The sequence below is a fragment of the Montipora capricornis genome, chromosome 4, assembly GCF_036669925.1.
Source record: "Montipora capricornis isolate CH-2021 chromosome 4, ASM3666992v2, whole genome shotgun sequence".
Lineage (NCBI taxonomy): Eukaryota > Metazoa > Cnidaria > Anthozoa > Scleractinia > Acroporidae > Montipora > Montipora capricornis.
Window position 1 is genome coordinate 5,948,891 of NC_090886.1, and position 26,329 is coordinate 5,975,219.

At 39.2% G+C, this 26,329-nt stretch overlaps 1 protein-coding gene and 2 long non-coding RNA genes across 5 annotated transcripts in view; 2 read left to right on the top strand and 1 right to left on the bottom strand.

Annotated features, from left to right (window-relative positions):
- Nucleotides 1-581: 581 nt before the first annotated feature.
- Nucleotides 582-22,293, bottom strand: LOC138045357 (E3 ubiquitin-protein ligase ZNRF3-like). 3 transcript variants are annotated; one of them, XM_068891819.1, is made up of 13 exons: nt 22,104-22,293; nt 16,722-16,803; nt 14,005-14,428; nt 9,213-9,338; nt 7,281-7,355; nt 6,513-6,598; nt 5,750-5,804; nt 5,424-5,510; nt 4,989-5,015; nt 4,363-4,557; nt 3,539-3,641; nt 2,199-2,600; nt 582-844 (listed from the first exon to the last, which is right to left on the bottom strand). In XM_068891819.1, exons 3-13 carry the CDS (start codon nt 14,212-14,214, stop codon nt 807-809), a joined length of 1,404 nt encoding a protein of 467 aa, XP_068747920.1. In that variant the 5' UTR covers nt 14,215-14,428; nt 16,722-16,803; nt 22,104-22,293; the 3' UTR covers nt 582-806. The 3 variants fall into 3 exon arrangements, with proteins under 3 accessions (XP_068747920.1, XP_068747921.1, XP_068747919.1); XM_068891820.1 differs by having other exon boundaries at nt 16,550-16,803; XM_068891818.1 differs by lacking the exon at nt 16,722-16,803.
- Nucleotides 2,630-13,766, top strand: LOC138045358 (uncharacterized). Its single transcript, XR_011131575.1, has 3 exons — nt 2,630-3,455; nt 8,546-8,631; nt 12,339-13,766. It is a non-coding gene; the product is annotated as an uncharacterized lncRNA (long non-coding RNA).
- A 713-nt stretch (nt 22,294-23,006) lies between the features above and the next one.
- Nucleotides 23,007-26,329, top strand: part of LOC138045359 (uncharacterized) — an 8,161-nt gene continuing 4,838 nt past the window's right edge. The window contains exons 1-2 of the long non-coding RNA XR_011131576.1: nt 23,007-23,117; nt 24,091-24,270. This is a non-coding gene — a long non-coding RNA (uncharacterized lncRNA). The remainder of the gene's footprint in view (nt 23,118-24,090; nt 24,271-26,329) is intronic.

Below are 26,329 nucleotides of genomic sequence, written 5' to 3' on the forward strand. Positions count from 1 at the left end.
AAAAACATTAAAGCCTTTCATCACGTCCTTTCTCGGGACCAAAATTAATGAGCTCAACAAATTGACCTGCTCCCAACTGTGTGGCTTCATAGCTCAGTTGGTAGATCATTGCACGAGCATCACAGAGGTCATGGCTTCGATTCGCGCTGGAACTACCTGAAATTTTCAGGTGTGTCTGCAAGACAATTGCGAGGATCATTTCTCTCTCTCTTTCGTTTCTTGGTTGTTTTCGTTCGCTTGTTGTCCCCTTTAATTCTATTTAAGGAAAAAAAACTTGTCGAAGAGCTTTCGCTTATCGGTGAAACAACGGTGCAACGTGCAACCTGCCGCCAGAGATACATTTGACGTAAATTAACCGCACCAGGAACTCGTAACTGAAACCGTCTACACAACAGAGTTTGATTCCCGCATAGATTGAATATTTCAGATATTTTGGCGTGTGGTATCGGGGATTATTTCTACGAGTCAGTTAACTATATTTTGACAGGCCGGTATAAGCGTTTTTTTTTCCTCCAACTTGCTCTTCTTACTCTTGTAGGATGGTAAGACCATCTAAGTAGAAAAAATTGAAACATGTTTCAGCAAAAGATAGTTTATTTCTTTCCATACAGACATTAAGCATCAGTCGGTGGTCATTCTATTAAATAAGCCTTGATCAGAATAAAAAGAACTCCGAAAATAGATTTATCGTCCGCGAGTATTCTCCGCTTTATTTACAAATATTAAGGTTAATAAATTCTTTCGTCTTTTAATAACATGAACAACAAATAGAATCTAAGCTTTTTTTTCGAGCATTTTATTGTTGGTCAAACGATGTCTTCTTGCGACACATCCAGCATGTCCTCTGTAAAAAAAAAAAAAAAAAAGTTACTCATGATCATTTCAGATATTGCCTCATAACTATTGTTAGTATACACCAAGAGAAAATGAGGGGACAGAGAGGGAGGCTCAAGGCGTTGGCCGGGATATGTTATGTCCACGAAAGTTATTTTTGTTCTAGGGGAAGTCTGTCTTCCGAGACGTCAGCATGCAGTCTTGCTTCGCCCTCAGGTTCTTAGTGAAAAGAGAAAATGATGGCGCACGTGGAAGGCTGATGAATATGTATTTTCTTTCAAACATCGAACCGAGGTTGGCCTGCATGCGGACGTCTCGGAAGACTTCCGCTCGTCTAAAAATAATTTTCGTGGACATGACATATCCCAAGGGCTGGACCGGGAGCCTCCTTCTCTGTCCCCTCATTTTCTCTTGTATAGACTTAAACAGTGGATAGCGTTCTGATTGGCTACTCAAATTCCGAATAAACTTTGCTATTCACCCCCGAAAAACTCGCGCGGTATTTGCGGCCAAATTTATTGTAATCGTTGCAGGAGTAAATCAGTTTAAAAAATCTATCTAGCTAGTGGTAGGTATTCCACCACTAGCCACCTCCACTTCGGTGAATAGTTGTTAACTATATATTGTTTTAAGGAAGGTGCCTACTATGGTTATTGCGCATACGTTCTGCGCATCTCGAGATACTCGGGTTTCCCATCGGTGATGCTTACTAATACAGGGAAAATTTTTGCGCAGTTCAAAACTATGCGGAGAAAGCAGAACTTAGCAAGTGCTCTGGGTATCCAAAAAGAAAATTAGGGGTAACCACGCATTTTTCAGAGAGAATGAAGGTTGAATTTGGAAAAGAACGCCATACATTGCGTTGTATTTTAAAGCTTTTTACAAATATTGTTGATTAGTTATCTTCGAAAAATGCGTGGTTACCCCCAGTTTTCTTTTTGGATTTCAATTACACTTGTTAAGATCTGCATTTCCCGCATAGTCAGTAAACCGCGCAAAAATACCATTGAATTAGTGGGCACCGTCCTTAACTCTAATAGATACCGACCTCGAACCGAGGTCCCCTCTCCTTCTGCCCTATCTTCGAGATTCAGCCAATCACATGACCGCCTTGATACCAGCTGGTCAACACCAATTCGCGCCCCTCCCCTCACCCTAAATTGCATATTACACTGAGATTAAACCGAAGGAGTAGCGATCACTGAATTTTTTGCACAAAAAGTCATCAAACTGAAATCTTGGGGGATTTTCGCAGCCAAAAACCAGTTGGGCTACAGGCAAAACGCTTGGAGTGAGACAAATACCTTGCGCGGCCTAAATACTCAAATTGCACGCTGAGCACCATCTTTAAGCTTTTGACTTACTTGTGATTGGAGCCACCACAACAAGTTGATGAGTGTAACACTTTCTCTCCTCGTATGGCGACACAAATCCTTGAACACTTAAACTTCTAATAGAGCTTGACGAAGCATGGTCATTTTCACAGTTCGTTGTTTGCTCTTGTAAATTTGTACATTCGTTGTCTACGCATCCTTGCGAAGATGATGATATGTTCACAATAGACGAACGAGTATTGTTTTCATTGCCATCCGTGTCGGCAGAAACATCTTGTGTTGAACTGTACGTCTGTGACGGTATTTCAGGTGCGTATTGCTCTATACTACTCATAGAAGAACGAAAACTGTCCGTGTTAGATAAGCATCTGCCGCAACGTCTAGAGAACCAATGACGAGCTCTTCTTGGTTTATTGGTTGTCCCTTCCTTCTCTAAATAGGAAGAAATGAACACAACAGCTTTCATTTTTAGATGAAATACGTTAAGTTACCGAAGGGATTTTAACATTAAGCCTATCGGAATATACCTCGTCTGCTGATTACGAGGTGGTTTTTATAAATTCCATCAGTATTCGACAAGTTTTCCACCAAACTTTTCCTTTTTTGTTATCTTAAATATATTTCAGTTATACCAGGACATTACCCAGTCTTCTGGCGAAGGACAATTTTCCATCATTGAGAATGGGACCACATTTTTCAGTATCTGTTCACGATCACTGTGAGAAAAATTTGTTTCTGTGTTGAAAGGGTAAAAGATCATTATTAAGGACGGTGCCTACTAATTCAAGATATTTTTTCCCCGGTGTGTGATTATGCAGGAAATGTAGATCTTAACAAGTGTTATTGAAATCCAAAAAGACAATTGGGGGTAACCACGCATTTTTCAAAGATAATTCAAGAAAAATATTTGTAAAAAGCTTTAAATTACAAAACAATGTATGGCGTTCTTTCTCAAATTGAAGCTTAATTATCTCACAAAAATGCATGATTACCCCCGATTTTCTTTTGGATGCCAAGGACACTTACTAAGATCTACTTTTTCCGGATAGTTTTAAACCGCGCAAAAATATCTCTGTATTATATGAGTAAGCATCACCGATAGGAAATCCGAGTATCTCGAAAGGCGCGAGGTGTCGAGAAAACAGCATTTGGCGCGGGCAAAAGAGCTTGATGCGTATTGGAGGATGTTCAACCAATAGGAATCCTTGAGAGTTTGTGCTAAAATTTAAAGATGGAGAACCACATGTGGGTGTTTTGCCTTCGTCGTCGGCCGTCGCTCCGATGAAAGTAAGTATTAAAACAACTTCAAAAAGCATGTTTACCAGCAAATTGGTGTATTAGTAACGTAAGCAAAGCTGGTTTTGTCTTACCTACTATATTGAGCATGCACAAAGGGCATGTGTAATTTGATAACAGCCATGGGTCTACGCATTCTTTGTGGAACTCATGTCGGCATGGGACAATTCTGACGTCCTGGAAAAAGAAAGAGAGAGTTGACGCTTTGAACTAGGAAAACAAGCAATCAAAGAGCTAACATTTACATTACAAACCACAACAAAGCAACAGGCAGGTGGAGGCTTTCATTGGTCGAAGTTGGCGATCAATGATAAAAAAAAGGAAAGGAACTTTATTTAAGTGTCTAGTCGTTCTAGCGCTGGAGATCTACAGTAATTGGGGACACTGTAAACTGAAATTAGCAATGAAAGCAAATCAAGTCAAATGTTGTTTTTTTTTAGTTTGAAGTCTTAATCATTTGGGCCTTATTTATGTTTTGGTGTCAAATCTTCAGACCTAGGGAGCACAGGTGTCTCATTTCTCTTGAGACGACACCTGTAACTTTCAAGGCTTACTACATCATTGTTTTTCTACTTGTACTAGGTTTATAGTACTATAAATTTTCTGACGGCATTATAAAGAAAACTTTGCATTATGACCCTAAAATCAATGGTACAGAAAATTGCTCCTATTATGTGTTGTAAACACCTTCCCAATTTTAATGTGATCACAGATTATAAATATTATTAATCTTATTATTTAGTACTTCAATACGGATACCAATTCACAGTACCTTCGCCTGCCACATAAATGAGTCTAAAAGCCATGTCCTTCCCATTTTTCTGACTAGTTCATTTTCTGAGCAAAACTGTATGCAAAGTACTATTATAGGGACATGACAAAAAGACAGTCGACTTACCTGACCATCTTTAAATTTTTCTAAGCATATTACACATTTGGAATTGGTGGACTCAGATTGAGTGGACAGAGTGCTTTCTGCATCACTAAGGTCGACATTTTCTTCTTTTGAACTTGATGTGTCAGCTGTTTGACTGTGATATTTCCTTGTCTCCATTCTTGATAACGCATGTAAAGCCATCCTTGTAAGAGATGACTAGATAGATAGAAAAGTAACATTCAGCATACCTTTGCACTGTTAAGAAGAACTAATCTTAATGGAGAAGAAAAAAACTGCTTCCCCTAATCATGATAAAGTAGGATCGTCTGAGTGAAAGTAGTCCTAAATAAGCACTTTTGTTGGTGACATCGAATGACGCTTCAACAGTGTGAATGGAAGTCATCCTCAGAGTCAAGTGGCTTCCACTACCTAACCTGTTACCATTGTTTGTCAAATATAAATAATCATCCTGATTTAATTTAACTTGTTTACTTGATTCAATTAACTTGAAAGTTAAATAGAAAGTGCATTTCGTTGATACATGTACTCTCTGTGCTGTGAACTAAAGCTTGTCTATTATCCACCTTCTTGAAAATTTCTTCTTCAATAACAACACTGTCTTCTTCAGCATGATTACAAAAACTTACCTCCTTCCGCTTTTGCCTCCATTTAATCTGTGAAAAGAGATGGCTTGCATCAGTATAGTGCCTGTCATTGACTTGCAGACCCTAAAATTTTAATTCTAATGATTGTTTAGGTTTCTGCCGCCATTCACTGAAGAGGAAACGAAATTCACATCCAAGGTCAGCGTCATGATTGACTGATCCACTTTGTTTGTTTCAGTGTTGGCTTTTAACTTTCTACTACCTGTCCATTGAGCATCATAGTCCACCAAATTACGAGAAGTGCAGTAAATTGATGTTAATTTTTTTTTATATATTTAACATCTAACCTCCCATATATTTTAGTTAGCCCTGTACACCACTGGACAGGTAGAATTTGCTCTTCCATCAACTTTTAAATTACCATGACATATTTAAAGCACAGGATTTAAAAGTATGAATCTAAGGAATGAAACGTACCTTCAATAATAAGATGAAGCACACAATGGACACCAGAATAAAGAATGTCATGAAAATGACCATGTCAAAATATTCATTGGATGCTCGCTGAAAATGCGAAAACAAACAAGATTTAGACAAGAGTTGGGAATTAATTCTTCTGAAGTAGATCCGGATGTTTGAACAATGACCTGTGAAGGAATCAATGCCTTTTTACTTGCAATGGAATGACCTTACAAAAAAAATTTGACACATTTTTCCTATTTCGTCCATCTAGTTGTCAGGGTGATGATCAACAAATAAGGCACTCCAGAGCAAGTATTTTTGAAATGTTAAAAAGCCTTTACCTGAGGAGTGTAACCGGCGACACTGTATTGAATTCTTGCTCTGGAAACTTTTTGGCTGTTGAGGAACGAAAAGATCAATAATTTAGCAGCCACTTTAACACATCTCATGACTAGGAAAAATGTCCAATGTCCATATCCCTATGAAGTCACAGTAGTTTCAAGAATGAAGCATTAATGAGTTTACAGAACGTGCGAACATACATGTACTATTAACACAAATTGTGAGCAGAATTAGTACTGCTTGTGTTTCGACTATCTTTTGTTTGTTAATAAATTATTACAAAAACTTTTACAAAATTTTGATCTGACTTTGCAGTTGCATCGGTATGCACAATAATAAATTTCCTAAAAGTATACAGATCAGTGATTCCAATAATATTTTGATGGTTAATTGCTGAAATTGCTTTGGGTTGTGGCACATATTTTGGGCCATTTAGCAACTGTAGTTAGTTGTAAGGTGCAATGTGATTGGCTTGCTACACTAATGTTCTGAAAACAAAAGAGTAAACTGATAATAAAATCACAACTCTATTAATTCATGCATATATGGTCCAAAATTGATTGCAATATGATCTATTAAACTTCAACAAAGTATACAAAGAGAAAACTATACAAAAAATACATTAGAAAGTTAACGTGTACGCAATGATAAATTCTTTATACCCGCAACATAGAGGGCAAAATTGTTGAACTTGTCTTTTATAGATTAAATAACCTTATGCTATTACTAGACTTATGTACAACATGAGAAAAGAAGGCTTACTTCTTTATAATGTTCATCAATTTCTTAGCATCCTTTCCATTTATCAACACCACAGGTCTAGCAATCTTTGTAGTTGCAGCATTCAGCTTTAAAGGAAAATGTGAATTACCAATCACAAGACTTCAAAAGAGCAAGAAAAGAGGCATTGGCAAGATACCCAAAACATGAAAACAAACAACTGAGATACAAACAACATCTGTTTAATAATAATACTATTATTACTATCATTATTATTATCTTCAAATTCATTTAGTTGGAACGAACTAACCATTTTTCCTGTACGCTATTTTTATCTCAAAACCAGTACCCTCATATGTCAACTAATAACGACTCAGTAATAATGTCACAGACTTGTTTTGGCTGCAGGGAGTAATTAATATTTATGCGGTTGTTTCTGATCCTTATCAAAGGTACTTTAAAGTCATTCTTAAAAAAAACTGGGTCCTTGCTTGTATTAACTGACCATGTTAGGCAGGTAAAAAGCTGTGCATGTTTCTAGTTCCTACAAATATTCAATAACCAGGGTTAATTAATTATTTTGTTAGCAGGAACTTTTAAGGAAACTGATATACCTTGAAACTGAAAACCACTTCAAACGTATTGGATATTAGGAGTGCCCCTTAAAAGGATAACAACATAAACAGGTGTTTGTTGTTTGCATCTTAAGTTATTTGCTTTCAATTTGAAATCCTCATAATAAGTAGTTGCATTAAAAAAAACTTGCTTCTGTAAAACAATGATTTTATTTAGACAGACCATTTTTATTACCTCTGTTGCTGCTGCAGGATATTCACTGATGTCAAATATAATTGCTGTTGCTCCCCTTAGAATTGCTCTTTGGACCTGAAAGATAAAATTCAACCCCAACTTTGAAGAGCATTTCCACAAGGAGTTAAAACAATTCTATTTTTACATAATTATATAGTTATTAAAATGGGACTTCTTTTAGAGCAGCAAGAATAATGGTGTACAGGCGCTCAGCCCCTGAACACGAGCCATGTATGACCTCGGAGCATAGCACCACAGCCAGATGGAATAGGCTGGGAGTCGATTTTGCTGAGGGAGGAAAACCGGAGTACCTGGAGAAAAACCCTTAAGAGTCAGGTTGAGATTGACTTAAACTCAGCCCACATACGATGTCGGGGCCAAGAGTTGAACCCGGGTCGCAGAGGTGGAAGACACGGTTGATAACCACTAAGCCATCCTGACTGCCCACTTGACTGTAGACTCCCTTTGGCATCCTTTATCTCATCATCCAATGAGTGCAATCATGATAAGCACAAGTTAGGGCAAGAGACAATATTTTTTTCTGTGTGCAGGAAGGTTGCTTGGTTTAAGAGCTACCCATACGAAACGAAGCCTGCCAGCAGCTCACAGGCTATTAAAGAGCTGGCAGTCTTCATAGGTTACATTCCTAATCACACCACTATTTCTAGTAAAATTATGAGAAAGTGTGGCTCTGAAAACCCTTAGCCTTCTAAGAGGGCCATTTACAGATTTTGCTCTGTCTAATGAAAGACAATATTATTACTTGTCAGGGCACCAGCTTATTGACCACTGCACCAGCTGTACTCCTCCACAACCCTGCATTGTTTGATGAGGTTCATGCAATCATGAGGACCAGTTTTCGGTTCTAAGCATGTGTGCTACAAAAAATCTCCACTTTAAATGCAATGCACGTTGTCACAAGAGAAAAGTTTTGCTTGCAGTCCTTCACAACATCAAACGTGAAGTCACTATCATCATAATTTTTGTAACTCATAGATATATTGTACAAACGTGGGATTTATATTAACAACGCACTCCCCCCCCCCCCCCCCAAAAAAAAAAAAGAAAACAAAAGAAACAGTCAGTTTAATATTATGTTTTTCATACAAAGAACACCCGCTTATGCAATTTATGATGTTTTCTCATTACAGGAAATGCTTTTTCTTTCAAATGCAAATAGATATATGGGCATATCCCAGAGTAAGGTAAACATTAACTTGGATTTGGAAGTGATCACAACCTTTAATGACTTTCTTATCTTCCAGGTGTGATGGGTAATTTGGAATTGATTGGGCTGTTTGCTCAGGTTGGAAAAACAAGGCTATTTATCAAAAGTTCCATATCAGTAAAGGTAAAACTCTTTGATTAATAATGTGCAATAAGAGTTACATTGTAAATTAAGTCTAATGTTATCTATTTTTAGAAATTCTATCAGTGCCTTAAGTTAATAATAAATTATTATTATTATTATCATCATCATCATCATATTGATTCTCCTACACTCCCATCCAATCCTTTGTTAAAAAGTTCCTTAAATTGCAGTCTTATACCATTTTGGCAGACAACCCTGACCAAGACTCCAGTGGTAACAATAACTAAGACCTTATAGAATATCACTGTGAAAATGATGTCAAAATGTAGGAAATGTCACTTGAGAGAAACTACATTTGCAAAATTTCCTGGGAGGATACCCTCAGACTCCCCCTACAACCAAGAGCCTTAAGCACTTGTGTGACCGCCTAATTCAGCGCTAAAAAATACTCCCTATTTTCCTTCAAAAGGGGTTGGAATGTCTGCATTTATGTACTGAGTTTTCATATGCTGCTCACGCTTATATGCTTGCATTGCCAGAACGAACCACTGAGCTGGCCTTATTCCTAGTCCTAAGACCATTATAGCAATGTGACTGATAAAATTCCAAGGCTGCCATACCTTCTCTAGGAGTGTAAAGCAGGGCTCGTTTAATCCGTCTGGTGGTGTAAGCTTGACCACTCCCACCCAACCATATTCAAACAGATCACCATCATCTGAGGTATTACACAAACCCAGAGGATGAACCTGAAAAAGAAACATTACGTATAGCCATTAATTTCTAAAATGGTGTGGCCTTGTGGTTAGGGTGCCCGTGGATTCTGCACATTCTACTCCTGAGTGGCTTTTTTTGGATGTATTGCATGGAGAATATAAACATTCATTTCCTCTTTACACAGTTGGGTATCCTCATGTCATGTTTATGAAGGTGAAGTTAAGCATAGTAAAGCAACCATATTTAACGCCGATAAGTTTAATTCAACTGACAAACCTGAGGTCGACGGTGCAGTGCTCAGTTTTAAGCATATTTAAAGCTACGTAAGCCACACAGAAAGGACAGTCGAGACAAGGGTGTGAGATCAAGGGATCAAACTCAGGATCTCCAACGACCAAGGCCGCACACTAACTGACTGTACCATCCTTGCTCAGATTGTTTTGTTGTACACAGAACCCTGGAAGCTCTTAGCTTTATTATCATATACACGTTAATATCATTGGGAAACAAGCGACTGATTCAGTTTTTCCCTCTCGACTTCAACAAAAAACCAATGAGTCATAAGTATAAAACATTATTGAAGTTGTGGGGTTAGGCATTATGAATATTAAATCTAGTGGTGGACATGCATTAAAATGTATTCCTTTTTTTTTGCACAAGTATTACATTTACATTGAAGCAAAACTGTTCCATCATCCCAACATTTCTAAAATAGTCGCTTTTACGGGAAAACTTTTGGTTTTGTTTCTATTCTATTGGTAAAAAAATTGAAAACAAACGAAAAACAGTCAAATAGAATTCACCCCGGGAAACGGCATATTTCTAATTATTTTAATATCCAATAAAAAATCCCTTTTTCATTCGAAAAATTAATTAAAAATTGTGGATATTGTGGAAAAACAGTTATAAACTTTTAATCAAATATTTAAGTATTACTTGATGAGATTTTTTGCCGTGCTACCGAAACGACACAAAGCTCGTTTTAGAAAAAGGGGTCTGTATTTTCTTTTTGCCGTCGTAAAAATCGTCTGTACTACCTTCGCGAAACAGTCAGAGTTCAACGAAGCACACTGCTTGTAGATTCGTTTCCATTTCCATAGAAAGCATCGCTGCAAGATCCCACAGGGCGGCTTAAATTTACAAAGGCAATAATGAGTAATCGACAGGTCAGTTTTAATTTTGTTTCGGCGACATCAACCATTGTTTTGGAGCGCGTCAAAAGATCAACTTGCGGCGTTGTCAGGCAATGGCTTGCCTTGAATAAGAGATGCTAAGATGGCCGATCAAACGAAGCCGAGGGCCAAACAATGCGCATCAAAGCGAATTATTGCGATAAGAAAAGGAGTGAATTTAATGACCTTCTTAATAACATGTTTTTGACAATGTTTAGAAAACACGGATGTCAGTGAGGACTCAATAACTATCTCAATGGAGAGAACATAACAGAGGGCTTGCCTCTCTCAAAAATTCGAATTGTTAAACACTTGTGCTAAACGGAAAGCATGTTTTTTCTCGGGCCAAAAGTTGCGTCGGAATTTTCTCGGCGTTCACATTGAAGGTTTTAATTATAAAATCATCCGAGCGAATCGTTGAATTTCACACCTCATTTGAATTCGAAGGTCACATCTAATTTGGCCGGGAGGGGCTACGAATATTCCGGTGTTAAAAACAGACAAATTACACGTTTAATCGATTCACCTAACGCGGCCGCTGGGAAAGTAAAAACAGCGCATAACGAACTTGCGAGGAATTGTTTTTCTTTCTTTTTTGTTATTGTAGTAAAAAAAAAAGTGAGTGGTTATTACGTTCAAACTTAAACAAAATCTCATTGCTTTCTTAAGCCCCTGAAGGACCTTGCTGCAATAAAAATGTAATTATTTGAAGAGGCTTTGCTAAAATATTAAATCAGGTAGCAAATCTGTTATTTTTTTCTCCCTTAGAATTCCAGAATAGCCATCAATCCGCTGCGATCTTCAACTCCAAACTCGCTTGTATTGGAGTGAATACGGGGGAAAAGACACCACTTTTTTAAACTACACTATGGGAAAAAAGTCCACAAAACGATGCATTGTTTTGCCCTTTATCAATAAAGCAATCAATGTACTCGAATTTTAATCTCTTTTACTCAGAGACGTCGGAAAGTGAGTTTGCCCCTTTTTTCAAGAGTTCTGGAAAAGCCATTAGTGTAATTAGCCTGGGAAATCGGAGATGGTTTCCCCCACTAAGTATTGTCTGCCGATAAAGCGCTAAGGGAACAAGCTGTTTCTCGTCTCATGTTGCATATAACTTTCTTCGCGGAAACGCGCAAGGTTAAGACCGTATTTGGCCGCCGATGCGGCAGAAAAGGGCTCAACTCTTTCCGACTTTGGGAAACACAGGGTTGTTTGGAAATGGAATTTTGAAATATTTGGCGCCAGCGCGCGCAACACGGCGAAAGCGATGACAGACATTTTTAACAAGCTTATGGCCACGTGTTATTTCGATTTCGTCTACTTGCACAAACAAGACGAAGGAAACTTATATAGAACGCCTTCATTTCACAACACTGTAGTAACGGACGTTTTACCAAGTTTCACGGCTAGATTACGCAGTCGGAAGGGGCGAAGACTTTTGATTTGCGCCCTCAACAACGGAGCGAAGATTATCGCCGCAATGTTTTGATCATTTCCTCGGCAAGTAAATTTCTTCGCACCCTTGGCGGAAACACAGGACAAACTGACATAGTTTTCACGTTTAAAAGTAATCACTGTTATGAAAAGATACGCCGCAAGCGACAAAAACTTCATTTGACTTCCATCGTTCGATTTTCAATTCGCAACTTATCGGGTTGTTTCTCTTAGCACGATTCAAGTAGAAAGAAAAAGGTTATCAGCTTTTGGAAAATTCCTTTTGAGTACATTGTTTTAGCAAAGGAGAACTAAATTCTGAGTGATTGTATTGTCCATGTTTTAATTCAAAACTCATTCGTTCCTCTATTATCTCGAGCTAGCGGTGACGTTACCTTTGTGAAGAGCCTTTTTCTTTTATTGTAGGTATTGTTATAGAAATCCTTCGGGAAAGAAACACCCTGTTTGGGGCGGCAGCGTTCGGCAGTCCACATTTATCAGACGTTTTAACGCTTACTCCCTGAGCTAATGCGAATAACAGCTATTCATTTCTTGTGCCAAACAAGTTTGCTGACGTTAAAAGGGTGTTTCGTGTCACGTCTCTGCCTTGCGCAGTTCAAGTGTATAAGTCCTTCTTTTGGGAGAACGAAATCCAATCGACACCTCGTAACGCGCTTGGATATTGCAAGTGGAAAGCGATTTACAGCCGAGGAACGAGCACGGACTTGCAGGTTACCCAAGGTCTCGCCAAAATTTAAAATCAGGAAATTGGCCCAAACTTCTCGTGGGCTGCCTGGTGCAAGCAACCTTGATTTATCACAAGCAAGCACACAGCCGTACAAGCAATCAGAAGTCCTATCTGTCATCCCGCTCAGACCATAAACTCTTTTTGAAATGATGATAGCTAGATATTTGTCCAATCACTTCCACGTGGGTCAAGTGCTTCGAGAAGCTTTAATCGCGGTCGCGCGATTAAAGACCCAGAGGGAATTTCGATCTGCGATTCAAACGGAAACGCAGTGAAGGCCTAGAATCTTAACCATTCGCACTGCTTGGAGAAAGATTGAAAATTGACGATTCATTCCATTCTCCAAGAGACGGAAACCCCTTTTATGCAAACTTGGCTCTATGGCGTGAACCAAGCGCACTCTTCAACTCAAATGCCTTCGTATTTCCGGCACGCAAATAAACGCAGATTTTGACAATTTTTTCGGAGAGTACACATGGCTGACCTATCGACCTTATCTTTGCAAAGACTGGTGTTTTGAAGAGGAGTACTTAAAATGTTCCCTCGATGCAAAAGATCGTGGAAAGGTTTATTCAAATAACGTGGTCGTGGGATCACCCATCGGCAAAAAAAATGATTGATAATAATTACACAATTCCAGCGCTACGCAGCGGAAATCAGTTTGTTGTGATTAAAAACTACGGAGGTTCATTTACAGCACGAGCGCGATCCAGTCACATCCACACCGCCACTCGATCGAACAAGTGATCGAAGGCGGTAGATATTGTAGTGTTCCTTGTGAAACAAAGACAATAACTTGAAAGGAAAGTAGGGAATTAGCGAAAGCGATTTAAAAAATGCAAAGAAAGGAAGCGAGGTCAATTGTATGGCGTAAATTCCAAGCGACGCTACAACAGCGTGAGTAAAAATGATTTAGCCTTTACAACGAGGTAAAATGAACACTTTTGGTGTTTTTTTTTGCTTTTATGCGCTATCACGGTAAGAAACAGCGACGTTTCGTGACAGCAAGTGCAACACTTGAGAGTAATTGTAATTAAGTTGAAACCAATGCCGACGTTTTGAATGAAAGCAATCGGGCGAACTCATTAAATCGAGCCAACAAACTAGCGAAGCGTCTCACTTCAATATGTCATGCCTCTGAAGTATTTGACCAGCGCTGGGTAAACAAATCGAAAATACTTACCGAAGTCATGAACTCTACCATTCGCGGAAAAAAAAAATCTACAAATCTGTGTCGAGGGTTGTGTGAGGTGAATCGAGATAAACAAACCGCAGTCGGGGCGAGATTTTTCTGCCTTGATCGAAGACTCGTCAGACACAACGCCAGAATTATAATTTCCTTACCTCGAGGACGTCGCCTTCAGCGCTTGTAGCTGTCCCAGCGTTGGAAAAGCTACCCTCTAGCTCGTAGGTATAGGTAGTGTAGTCTCCGCCGGACGAATGTTCATAGATCACAATTTCCACAAGAGCTCTCTCAAGTGCTAGGGTTACACTCCAACACGCGAGAAAAAGCAGAAGTTGCAAAGGCCACGAACGCACTGAGTAATTCTTCATGATCGCTTCCTCGAGGGACACGTTACTTGCGCGATATCAGAACGCAAATGTCTAGCATCGCCCGGAAAGAGCAGTAGTTGATGTGGTGCTATCGCCAAGGAAGCAAGTTATTCCACTGGGATGACCATTCGTGTGCTTTTGTTATTGTTCTTTACGCACGGCTGCCAGCTCGCTACCCGACACAGGGACCGCCTCTGTCCATCAATCACTTAATCTGTCAAAAATTAATTAAAAAATCATTAATGGTCTGGTCTGGTAGATTAACTAACTTGGGCCCGAAAGCAAAGTGCCTGGAAGCCCCTAAATCGATGGTTGCCCGGACAAATGTAGCACTCAGCCTTCAGACGCTTCGACTAGTAGAAAGATAAGCCGCACTCCACAACAAATATGAGCACGAAATATTAAAAAGTGCAAAGGCGGAGCCTTGGTACTCTCATTTATCTGCTCCCTTTGTGCAAATTTTATTGCAATGCTAATTAAATAATCCCTAGAAAACGGCTCCAGAACTTCTTGAAAACCGACAAACTAACGCGGTCTTTCACTTTCCTGTCTTCACTCACATAATTGCGTTGTAACTTCCGCGCTTACTGGTTGTTTTGTGCGTCGTTCATTATTAAAGCTGTGGAAGTTATTAAAATATCAACAGTACTCTTTAAAGCGGATTTTTCCCGTTTAGAGAGAAAAAAAAATTATTTTTGACAGCGAATAGACAACACCAAAACTCGGTGTCTCTTCTTGTATATCATTTCTCGTATCAACATAAATTTCCCTCGAAGACAAAACATTTTTGAACCTATTCAACTTAACAACGTCGCTACCTTTTGTTTAAGCTGTCGTTTTCCTTTCGATCAAAGCAGAGTTTCAAACATATTTTTCTTCCAGGACAATTTGAAAACACACGAAGTATTTAAATATTTTATGAGACGTTGGTCTTTGCGATTCACCGCACCAATAAAGTTCTGCGGAATATAATCGATTCAAACCGCACGCTGTTGAATAGCTCTCGTTAATTGAAACTTTGTTTCGCCGCAATAGGTCTAATAACGCTACCAAAATAACGTTATTGCCGACGAAATTACCCCGTACAAATGGCGATCCGTTCCGACATTATTGCCCTTCAAAATCTTGTGATATTTTGATGAAAGTGACTTTAAAACTGCGGAGATACCTGTCGCGGGTATTCGTTGTTACTTGCTGGATAAATACCCATTTCATGTAAAAAAAAAAAAATGGAGAATATATAATACAGGATGGGTTATACTGTGAATTTTCATTGGCCAATTTATCGCTAAGCGAATCTAAGCAGCATTTTTTTAAATGGCCCATTTGCTACTCTACAGGCGGTACATTAGCGGCTATCCACTCAAGCAACTCATCTCGACGGAAGCTTTGGAAAAACTTCAAATGAAAATCTAAAGAAAAATTAGACAAGGTTATTAGCCTTCGCCATATATTTGATTCGTAAGACCTGAAGATAGACTCAGTGAATGCGTTCGACTTCACTGTAGCGGCCATGCATTCACCGTCAGAGCTTGCACAGAAAAAAACTCGGACACAGTTATCTTCGCTGGCTTTCATTTGACTGGTTACAACTGAATAATTCATCGAGAGAGTTAAACGACCGTTGAACCACTTAGATGTGAAAAGAGGGTTTTCCAAATTTAGCCAGCTTTCTCTTACTAACTATGTTCAAATTTAATGGTTTTTGATTGGACGAGTCGGAGTTCTTGGGGTCCTTTTAAATAGCTTTTAGTGTTTACTAAACTTGGAATATGGAAAGCTCAAAAACAGGTACCTCTGGTCGTGCACAGGGGAGCGTTTTAGAACGAAACAACGGATATATGTTCGGAAAAAGCTGACACTCGGTCATACTCGGAAAAAAGCCAAGTCGCCAAAACCGGCGCTTTTAGTTCGAAGCGTTCAAGGAATATTTGTCAGTTCAAATAACATTCCGAAACCCGCAAACGTTTTCGAATATTCGTGTCAAAAGTGTGGCTATTTTGCAAGCTGTTAAAAGTGAAAAATACTATTCTCTTTTAGTACTGTAAACCCTGCTCAAGAATGTTTTACCCTAGCGAATGGGAGTTTACCCGTATTCGTTATCAAGGAGAATATGACGAGGTTTTTTATTCTTATTTTTCTCTGAACAATAAGGTACCGTCTCAGTTCACCCGTAGCTTTCTTGTGTTTCTCTGAAAAAGGAGCTATCTCTTTTGTACTGTTTATGAAACAAACAAAAAGGGTTTTCCCCAAGAATTAAAGAATATTGTAACCCAATTCCCATTTAGATGAAATTTGACAAACTTCTTGATGTCTTCGTACAATATGGGCCCACCTTCTCACACGGTTTCCTAATGGCTTTTGCAAGACTACTCTTCGGCTGTCCCTTTTTAATGCCGTTTATAACGCAGAGAAGTTTTGAATTCCCTTGGCGTACGAAAGTTTACCATACTCCCTGTCCAGTTGCAATCTTACTAGCTTTGGTTGCCTTGTAAAATGTGGCTCACCTTTTCCATAGTCCAATGTGTTTCCCTCGAAAACATAGCTCTTTCTTGATGTTGTTTATCTCGCCAAAAAAGGTCTTCAACACTATTAATGATCCAGAAAAAGCAAACAACTGTTTTTTTTTTGACGCTGCATATTTTGTTTTCATTGTTTGTACTTAATTAATGTGTGGCCGTTTAAGAAAAAAAAAGTACAGTTGTTTATCACACGACCCGAGGCGTTTCCTCCCGTGTATGAAACGACTGAACAATATTCTTTTTCCACGCTGCTGAGAGGTGCTTTTATCTAAATGGATATAGCACTGGATATAATGGTTTCACCTTTTTCGAATTTGCCAAATGCATGGTGGGCTCTTGGGATTCACTGGCCCGCATGTAATTTATCCGTTTTTTCTTTTGATGGTCAAAGTTAGTTTGATCTTCTGAAAATGTTAGTCAAATCTTTAGAGGAGATTTACTACTTTTAGACGAAAGCACTCAACCGGTATGAGTAGTATCTGATCCCCCATGGTCTTCAACATTAGTTTACGTTTAAAATTATTCCTTTTTTACCTTTCCGTTTTGTATACTATATGAAAATTAATATTCACAGCATATGGCACGCTGAGAACACGACACATTTCGCAAATGGCGCTATCTAGAGTAAAAACATCATTTGAAATCTTCGCTTTTAAGCAGCGTTAGTTTATTACCAAAAGTAAAAGTTTGTTCTCATTTTGAAATGTGCCGCTCTGTGTCGTTGTTTAATCCACGGTCTACATTTATCTTCTACTGAAAACGTTCAACTCAAGTAAAGCTGTCAAGGAAGTAAGCCAGGAAAGGCTCCTGCAACAAACTCCAACAGTTTGAGCTAGCGCGAAGTTTTATCTATTCAATACAAAAATCATCTGCAACTAATATGGGCAAGGTGAAAAAATCGAAACTGTTTTCTCGCGGAAGCTGTTTAACAAATTGTCGCCTGAATTTGTTACTTCTTATTGATTTTATGTCTCAAAAATTACTTTTTTCGCAATATAATAGCTGTAACACTTAATTTATGCTAGAAGCTGTGCGATTCAAAACTTCGTTTCCGTCGGATCGATATTGAACTTCAAACTGCACTCATATTTCCTTGTTTTTTGGTTTCTTCCCCGAGTCACGTACAGTACTCGTTCAGACGGCAATGAATGGCGATCGTACAGCAAGAATTCCATTAGCGTGCCAAATACTCCTTATTATTTTTTCATAAGCGAGGCTGTTAATGAATTGTTGGTTTACGAAGGGGTTACCGGTGTACGTTTGGCTCATTTTGGCCGTCTTCCAAAAGGCAATTAAGCCGTTGGTCCTGTAAGGGATTATAAGGAAAGGCCACATGAATTATATTTCAATTGATCAAGTATAATCGAAACAATTGTGAATGCCGCGTTTGTGAAAACTTCACCGAGTCGATAACGAAAGGAGAATTGCAAAGCACGTGATGGTAAAATTATTTTTGTAATAAAGCGAGATTAACTATCTTTTGGCATAAATTCTTCAAAGTGAAAGTTGTCGCCCAAGCGCTTCCGTATAATATTCGAACGGCCCACATCAATGCAGGCCGCTCGAAAATTTTTCCTTGTTAAATAAACTTTCAAAAGTTTAAAAAGACTGGCTTGTTTCGAATCCGTTTTGCGGTTTGAAATTTGCACGCAATATACTCATTTTCAAAAACCACGCTGCTCTAAATAAGTAAGCGTTGGCTCAACTCGTCGCGAGAAAGTCCCAAATGATGACTGTGATTGTGATCCTTATGATAGAGCCTTATCAGGCTGTACGAAGGCCAAAAAAAAAACACTAATTGCTCTGAGATAAGTGGTAATTAATTTGGCTTGTACGTTTGTTATTCTTTAAACCGGCAGTGGCAAGAGTTTAATACCAAGACGCGAAAAGCTATTTAATGACCGCGGTTTATGCAATTCTGATGGTCTTGCACAAGTTTAGATTGATGGTAGACAGCAGAGTACAGCGCAACGGAAAGTTAATTCTTAATTCTACGTATTAGTTGCTCCCAAGATTCGGCACTTGTAATTTGTTCAGCTGGCGCTTCCATAACAAATTGTCTACAATTTGATATTAAAGGAGGTTTCCCTCGACGTCATCGCCGCCATGTTGGTTTGACGAAAACAAAAGATCTCTCATTAGCTTCTTTTGTTCATCCACCAGAAGTCGTACATTTCTCTATTGTTATTGGTGTCTCTAGAGGCTGGTTGAAAACGTCCTATTCCACACCGATCACCAATGTTCAAACAGGTTTAAAGCCTGGTCGGTTTTCACTTACGACGCAAGTACAAGACCGTGAAAGCGCCAGGATCAAAACTTTTCTTTTTACATATGGAGGCAATTATACTTGCATTCGCTTGCGTTTTGTGCAAACGGAACGAAACGCAAGCACAACGCGAGCTTTGATGTTCGTCCTATGAAAAAGACCCATTCCAGATTCCACTCGCAGCGTCGCGGCTTATTTTCCTTTCGTAAACGGTCGTGGCCATTTGAAACAGTCGTTGCCATTTCTCAGAACGGTAGTTGCCATTTGAAACGGTCGATGCCATTTTTTAGCTCTGAATTACACTCATTAGGTTTAAGAACTCAAAAGGTTGCGATTACTGGGAGTTGTGTCTCGCTGGTCATATGATTTAGGGTTCGGATTAGGGTTCTGTTTAGGGTGATGGCTAAGAACCCGAGTTCGAGTCTTGAAATTTTCGGACTCTTTTTTTCCTCCAGTTTTTCTTTTATAAATGTTTTTTTTCCTTTTTTGTCTTAATTTTTGTCAATATTTTTTCTTAGTTTGTTTCTTTTAATTTTCTTTGAAGTGAAGTGTGTAGTCGACCGTTATAAATGGCATCGACCGTTTGAAATGGCAACGACAGTTTACGAAAGGGAAGTGTGCAGCGCCGCGTGGGAAGAGAGATCATGGAACTAAAGAATCTTTGTCTCTGCGTCGTGTTCTTGTGCTTGCGTTGTGGTTCGTGTTCACTTGACAGGAATCTCTTGTGTTTGCCTTAATGCTTGTTTTTGTGCCTTCGTGTCTAGTGAAAACCAGGCTTAAGACATTTCCATCACTAGTTCTTAAGGGATATATTTTGTGAAAAGTTTGCTAACCGGATGTCACCATTTGATGCAAAGTAAATTAACGTACCGTGTAAACATTCTAAGATTAGTTGTGGATTCTACACCTGCCACCTCGAATGATGTAAAAGTTATTTGTGTTTTGCTCCATAAAAAGCTATTTTATCCATGACAAAAAACGATAGATAATACTGAGCATATCTGGGGAAAAAAACAGTCTTTGAAACGCTCTGTGCACGCACAGGAACATAGTGGAAAGTTTTGTTAAATGCTTGGACTTTATAAGCACTTATGAAACCCTCCCTAAAACCACTTTGGAGTGAGTGGAGCTTCACGGGTAAATAATACGGTTGAACCTTGATTTCTTATTTTCTACATAAAAGCGCCCAGAAATGCTAAGATAGCAGGTTATTTTAACTTAAGTAGGGCACGCGGTTATGTACTTTGTTTTTCCCCTTCATACTCCAGTTTTTCTCTTCACCACTTTCTGTCCAGAAATGCACCTAACCAGGAGACCATTTTATTTTTAGATTGAATTTCCCTCGAATGAGACTCCCCCAGGAGCCCGATGACCAATCACTGCCAACTTACTTGACGTTATAGCGTCACCGAACCGGAACTGCCTTTGTTGTTTTGCGGCAAAGGTAGTCCAAGAATAGACTGGTCTGTAAAAATCCGTGACATAGGCTAGGCTCAGTATGGGAGTTGCTCGCTCCTACTCATGGACTCCTGACCTAACTCGATTTTCATAAAAAATCACCTGGGGCTCGTGACATCAAGAAGTGTTTTCTCCAATATAAGCGTCAGCTACCCTTTTACAACAACTCAAAGGATTATGGTTGTCCTGCATCCGATCGAATTGGAATTTAGAGATGTTGGTTTTTGAGGAAAGCGGAAAACCGGAGAAAAACCTCTCGGAACAGAGTAAAAAAAAACAACAACAAACTTAACTCACATCTGCCCACGAGTCCGGAATCCAACCCGGGCCACTTTGCTGGGAGGCGAGTGCCATATCCACTACGCCATCCCTGCTTCACTACATCTTGCTTATTCATGAACGGTTCGTGAAAGAGTTTTTAGGAGGCTTAACGTATCAAAGACACATTTGAACAGATTTGGTAAATCTGATTTTAATCGTGAAAAAAAAAATGAATAACTTGAAGGGAAAACCGGCAAGCGAATCGTAAAAATAGCTATTAAAGGTTATCAGTCACACGCTCCCCTCAACGACATTTTTCATACAGTCAACTCGCTCGTAAGCGTACACCAACGGGAATTGGAAAAAGCGTCCGTTATCATTAACTGCCTGCTTACGAGAATTATTCAGTGCCATAACGTGACACTACAAGTACTTGTTGAACTCTTGTTCATGTCAAACAAACGGACAGCTTGCTTTCCCTTGGACGGACAAATGGAGATTTGACAAAACCGACCCCATAATTCTGTTGCTCTGTCAAAGGTGATACAGTAGTTTTGTTTGAATTGCAAATTAAAGACAAATATTATACGTGGGGTGTCCGCTTAAGACTGAGAGAGCGTAAACAAACTGAAAGAAAAATCCAATTTTAATTTTCAAAAGTGTCCGCGTTCGGGAATATGTAAATACAGAGTTTGACTGGAAGGTAAAATGGGGAAGTGTCTGTAAGTAGAGCTGTGCGCTTTCGAGTGTGTCCGTTAGCGGAGAGTTGACTGTATTTCGAAACTTAACTTTTAGGTGGACGTCAATATTCGTCATGGAAACATTTTATTGACGTCCGGCTAAATTTAATTTTCGAAATATGAAAAAATGTCCTTTACGGGCTTCAGTGACTGATAACCGCTGTAAGGAATGTTTGAATAAAGCAGTAAATATAATAGGAGGTAGGGATTGGCAAAATTGAAAACGATTATAATGGATTAAAATTGGGGGTGTTTTAAACTAATCAGGCTAACCGTGGCAGTTTTTTCAAGTTTGTCTCTTATTTGTAACTTGCATTATGTATACTCGACAAACATCTTTTCAGTTACCACACGTGTAGCTTTCATTGAACTGAAGCTTTGAAAGATAATTTCTGGGTTCACGATAAGTTGCATATAGTGAGTAGGGGCGAATGGGAATCACAAAATTAACTGCACTGCCGTGCCACAGCCTCTTTGCGCACACATAAAAAGGAATTGGCAATAGCGCTGGGGTCAGGTCAGTCCAGTGGTGTGCAACACGGAAGCCAAGGTGCTACTAATGTGCAATGCTGCCCGGGCAATGCTGATTAATGTTCACCTTCGCCGGATTCACGGTTATGTCGCATTGAAAAGTGGACTTACCTTGCTGTTGTAAATTCAACGACGTTGAGCCAGACGTTGTCTTTGTAAACGCAACACTGATCTATTTTACCCTAGTGCAGACTAAAGTTCTTCGTCAAAACTCTGAAAAGCGTCGATGCCGAGTTTTTTTTTCCGCGTTCAGGCTATGAAATAAAATACCTTTCCGTTTCACTTCAAATGATTTGTGTTTCCGGTTGCGTGACCGTGTATTGAGAAAAGTTCTGACATTAGAAGTTCCGCGGTTGACCAACATTTCCCGAATTACGTCGGTTTTTGTTTCTTTCGTGGTTTGTTCATCATGTTGCTACCACGTGGTTTCCGTTCGCCTCTTTTGTTGTTTAAATATCGGTGGAGGTACGTGATCTTCCAAACAATTTAACACGCTAAAACAAGTACGATGATAAAAGAGACAATTTCTTTGTGGTCGTCTGAAACACAATGGGTCAGTTGGGCACAATCAATTAGATAACAGTGTCATGATAACGCGCTTTACAGTTGCAGGCACAAAAAGCAAATGCAAAGGCATTTCGTGATGCATGGGCACGGGAGATGTAAACATCACGAGTGACCATGAAATAATTGATCACGAAATGCACGAGGAAGTATTTATCATATACCAGTAGCCCATTACCCGGAGTCTCCATGTTCCACATTAAAGGGAAAGTACGGCTTAGAAAGAGTTTCTCTGAATCGAAAGTTCTTTACCTGTATTGTCATAGTTGACCACTCATTTGGGCCTAATGTGTTTAAATAGCCAACAATAACGCTTCAAAAATGGACTATTTTAAATTGACTCCGCCATCTTTGTTTTTGTGTATGCAAACGAGGCTATGACGTAGCAATAGTCAAGGATTTCTTCGGATGACTAGATGTACTTGATTTAAACAAGGAAAACACAGTCAAGGAGAGCGATACTTTGTAGACTTGAATCTTAATCCAGAGGGTCAATTGTATTAATATTGACTCCACCATCAGAACAGATTTACCTCGTGGTCGTTGAACAGGGTTTTATCGGTGAGTTATATGCAGGGGTTTTACGAGGCGAAAGAGTGCTTGCAGTGCTATCCCGCGCTCCTTGCTGTGAAATAAACGCCGGGAATCAAGTTTAATCTGTCTACCGTGGTTTTCTACGAGATCCCTGTTACAATTTTAAAGCAAACGACAGATGTATATATTTCCATCGAATGTAAGAGTATACCTGCCAACTTTTTCTGAGATATAGGCGTGAGATTTTTATCCTGGGAGTGCTGGGATTTTTGAAGACGACACGAACATTTCCGAAGATTTCTGAAGACGTCTAAAGTCTTCCGAAGACGTCCAAAGTCTTTTGAAGACGTGTAAACGCGAGCTCGCTCCCAGTGCTTTTCACTTCAAAAATCAGAGATCGCGAAGACGGTATTGTCAATTATTCATTTTACACATGGTTTTCGTTCCTTACATGGGTCTGAGTTAACATATTTTTGGAAATTGTGTCAAGCAAGACGGCAACAACTCACATTTTTCAATCAGGCGTGAGAAATTGGCCCGCAAGCGTGAGCCGGCGTGAGATCAAAGTTTTCAACCCGCAGGCGTGAGACTCACGCCTAAGCCGTGAGAGTTGGCAGGTATATAAGAATAAATCGTTTCAGTAGTGCCTATAAAGCTAACAAAATTTAATTACATTTCAAGTTGTCTATTTTACTGCCTGGAAAAGCGCATAAAAGTGAAAGTCGTCAATATATTGCTTGATTCAGTTTTCTCGCTCCAATATAATGATATTTTGGAGTGGTTGACTGAGATTTCAGTATGAAGTAAATGTTACCAAGACCAATATTCATATACCTGAACATCCCGCTTGAAGTCCTCCTTAGAAAAATGACAGACCCGAACATACAATATAGCAGTCAGGTTTTCAGGTTTGGGGAATCCATCCATGTTTTATTTTCGCAGGCCAACTTTTCTGAAATTTTCATTTTCCGGTGGAATCTTCTGTTTTTTTATTTAATAGACATGTGTCTAGCTTCATCCCCTCGAAAGCGTAAAACATCAACAGCGGTAATTGTTGCTGGGAAAAATCCTTGCTATGTGTATTGAGCAACATCAGAAAGTTTCGTCGGCGAAACAAATACGTTTGCTGAAGCATAAAAGACGGCTGTTGCAGAAGAAAGAAAGTGAAAAAGAAAAGAAGGTACCCTTGTCGATTATTTCAGGTTTTTTTCTTGTTTACATTTGCTCTGGCTGATTCTTGCCGCCTAGTTTGATTGACCAGATAATCTACAAGTATTACCATAGTTCATCTTACATTTGAATTTCTTGGAGCAGAAAGGTCACGCAACATTGAGAAGATGATCGGGGAACGAAGAACTTGGTAAGGTCGAACACGTTTGTTGACTATTGCTACGTCATATCCAAGATGGCGCTCTCCAAGTCGCGAAAGAGGAAAATTCAAAGTGCTCTTGTCACATTTTTACGGAACTGAACAAAACGGCTATTATTTTCGAATTCCTGGGGAAAAGTGTTAGTAATTTATGCACTAGTCAGTGGAAAGCCCCGCACCCCCATACCCGGGGAATACCGGGGCATTAGACCAGGCCTGCCTTCTAAATGAAGCAAATTCCCCGCTATGCGGGGCAGTTTTGTACGTCAAAACCAAACTTTTCTCCCCTGCACCCGGGACAATACAGTACTTCCAAACCTATAAAGCAATGTTGACCAAAATCAATATACTTCAAGAATTTTACCTCAAATTCAACTTTGACAAACATGAAAATCAACAATGCAGTCCATTTCTCATTAAGCGCAAATAAATCTACCTTAAGTTACAGATTTGGCATTCCAAACTTTACAATCTCTCCAAAAACAGTAATATTAATCACTGGGTTTAGCACAGCCCTGTAAATGGCAATAAAAAATACCAAAACCATTAAAAATAACAACAACGTAAGTCCAAACATGCATTTGACGAGCAACTTAATCTGACAATATTCCAGTTATTTCCTTTCTTTGCATGAGCATACCCATTCTCAAGTACACTCGACCGACTACAACGGTTCACTATCACAACAATTCTCAAAGAGCTACACAAATTTCACTAACGAAATGGCTTATTACCAAAATTTTATGGCCTCATAATCCAGCTACATTTTGCAAATAACCAAGAGATTACCAAGGTAAGAGAGTAAATCCCCTATATGGAGCGTTTTCAGTCAGGTGACCAGCAGCCATATTGGATTACTGAACAAAAGAAAGGCGTGAGATTTTTACTGGAATGCCTATGGCAAACCCAGTCGAGGTCTGCATTTTGTTTGTTTGTTTTCTTTTTTTTTTTTTCTTTTTTTAGTTTTTTTTTTCCGTGTCGGTAAAAGTCTTGCCTGTCACTCCCCTGGTAAGTGGTGTCTTTTTGCATAGAGCCTTCTGCGCGTATTTTCTTAGGATCGAGAGGGTAGTGGAACTGCGTAGATTTCTCTGGTGGACACAGGAGAATAATTAACTTAGCCTGCAAAGGCGTCGAAAGTCATGTAACGCGAATGGCGTTTTAGTGGGTCCTTAAACAAAATATACCCTTATGGAACTCAATAATGGAAAGTCAGTTGGATAAACTAGGCAGGAATCTCAAAAGCGACGAGTACTGGACTTCGACAACAACCTATCGCCCGTCGAGACGAAATCAAAGTGAGCTGTATTTACCTGAAGTACATGGTAATTTGACACGATTGAGTTTCTTGTCTTCACGCACGCAATGAAATAGGAAGAGGTTTTCGCCTCTAAGAGCAAATATTTTGTTTGTTTCAATAAATTTTTCGCTGGAAAAGGATTCTGTGGTATTTTCTGCCTTTGTGGATTATAATATCATGTTGTGTATTGAATTTTCGAGCTGACGGTTGAAATGTGATATGGGAGAAGTTTTTTAGTATTGCTCTGTAAGCTGGAAGGGTTCACAGGCAACCCAGTGTACCCTCACGGAGGGTCTAGTTATCCTAGGAGTGCTGGGATTTTTGAAGACGACACGATCATTTTCGAAGATTTCCGAAGACGTCCGAAGTCTTTCGAAGACGTTTAAATGCGTATGAACGCGAGCTCGCTCCCAGTGCTTTTCACTTCAAAAATCAGAGATCGCGAGGAAGGTATTGTCATTTATTTATTTTACACATGGTTTTCGTTCCTTACATGGGTCTGAGTTAACATATTTTTGGAAATTGTGTCAAGCAAGATGGCAACAACTCACATTTTCCAATCAGGCGTGAGAA

Bases quoted from the DNA above. Each gene is read 5' to 3' on its own strand.
- LOC138045357 (XM_068891818.1), bottom strand. From the start codon at position 14,214: ATGAAGAATTACTCAGTGCGTTCGTGGCCTTTGCAACTTCTGCTTTTT. The intron at 6,599-7,280 runs GTAATAAAAATG...TTTCCTTTAAAG, and splicing joins ATCCTGCAGCAGCAACAGAG to CTGAATGCTGCAACTACAAA. The intron at 2,601-3,538 runs GTAAGACAAAAC...CTTCCTATTTAG, and splicing joins GTGCATGCTCAATATAGTAG to AGAAGGAAGGGACAACCAAT.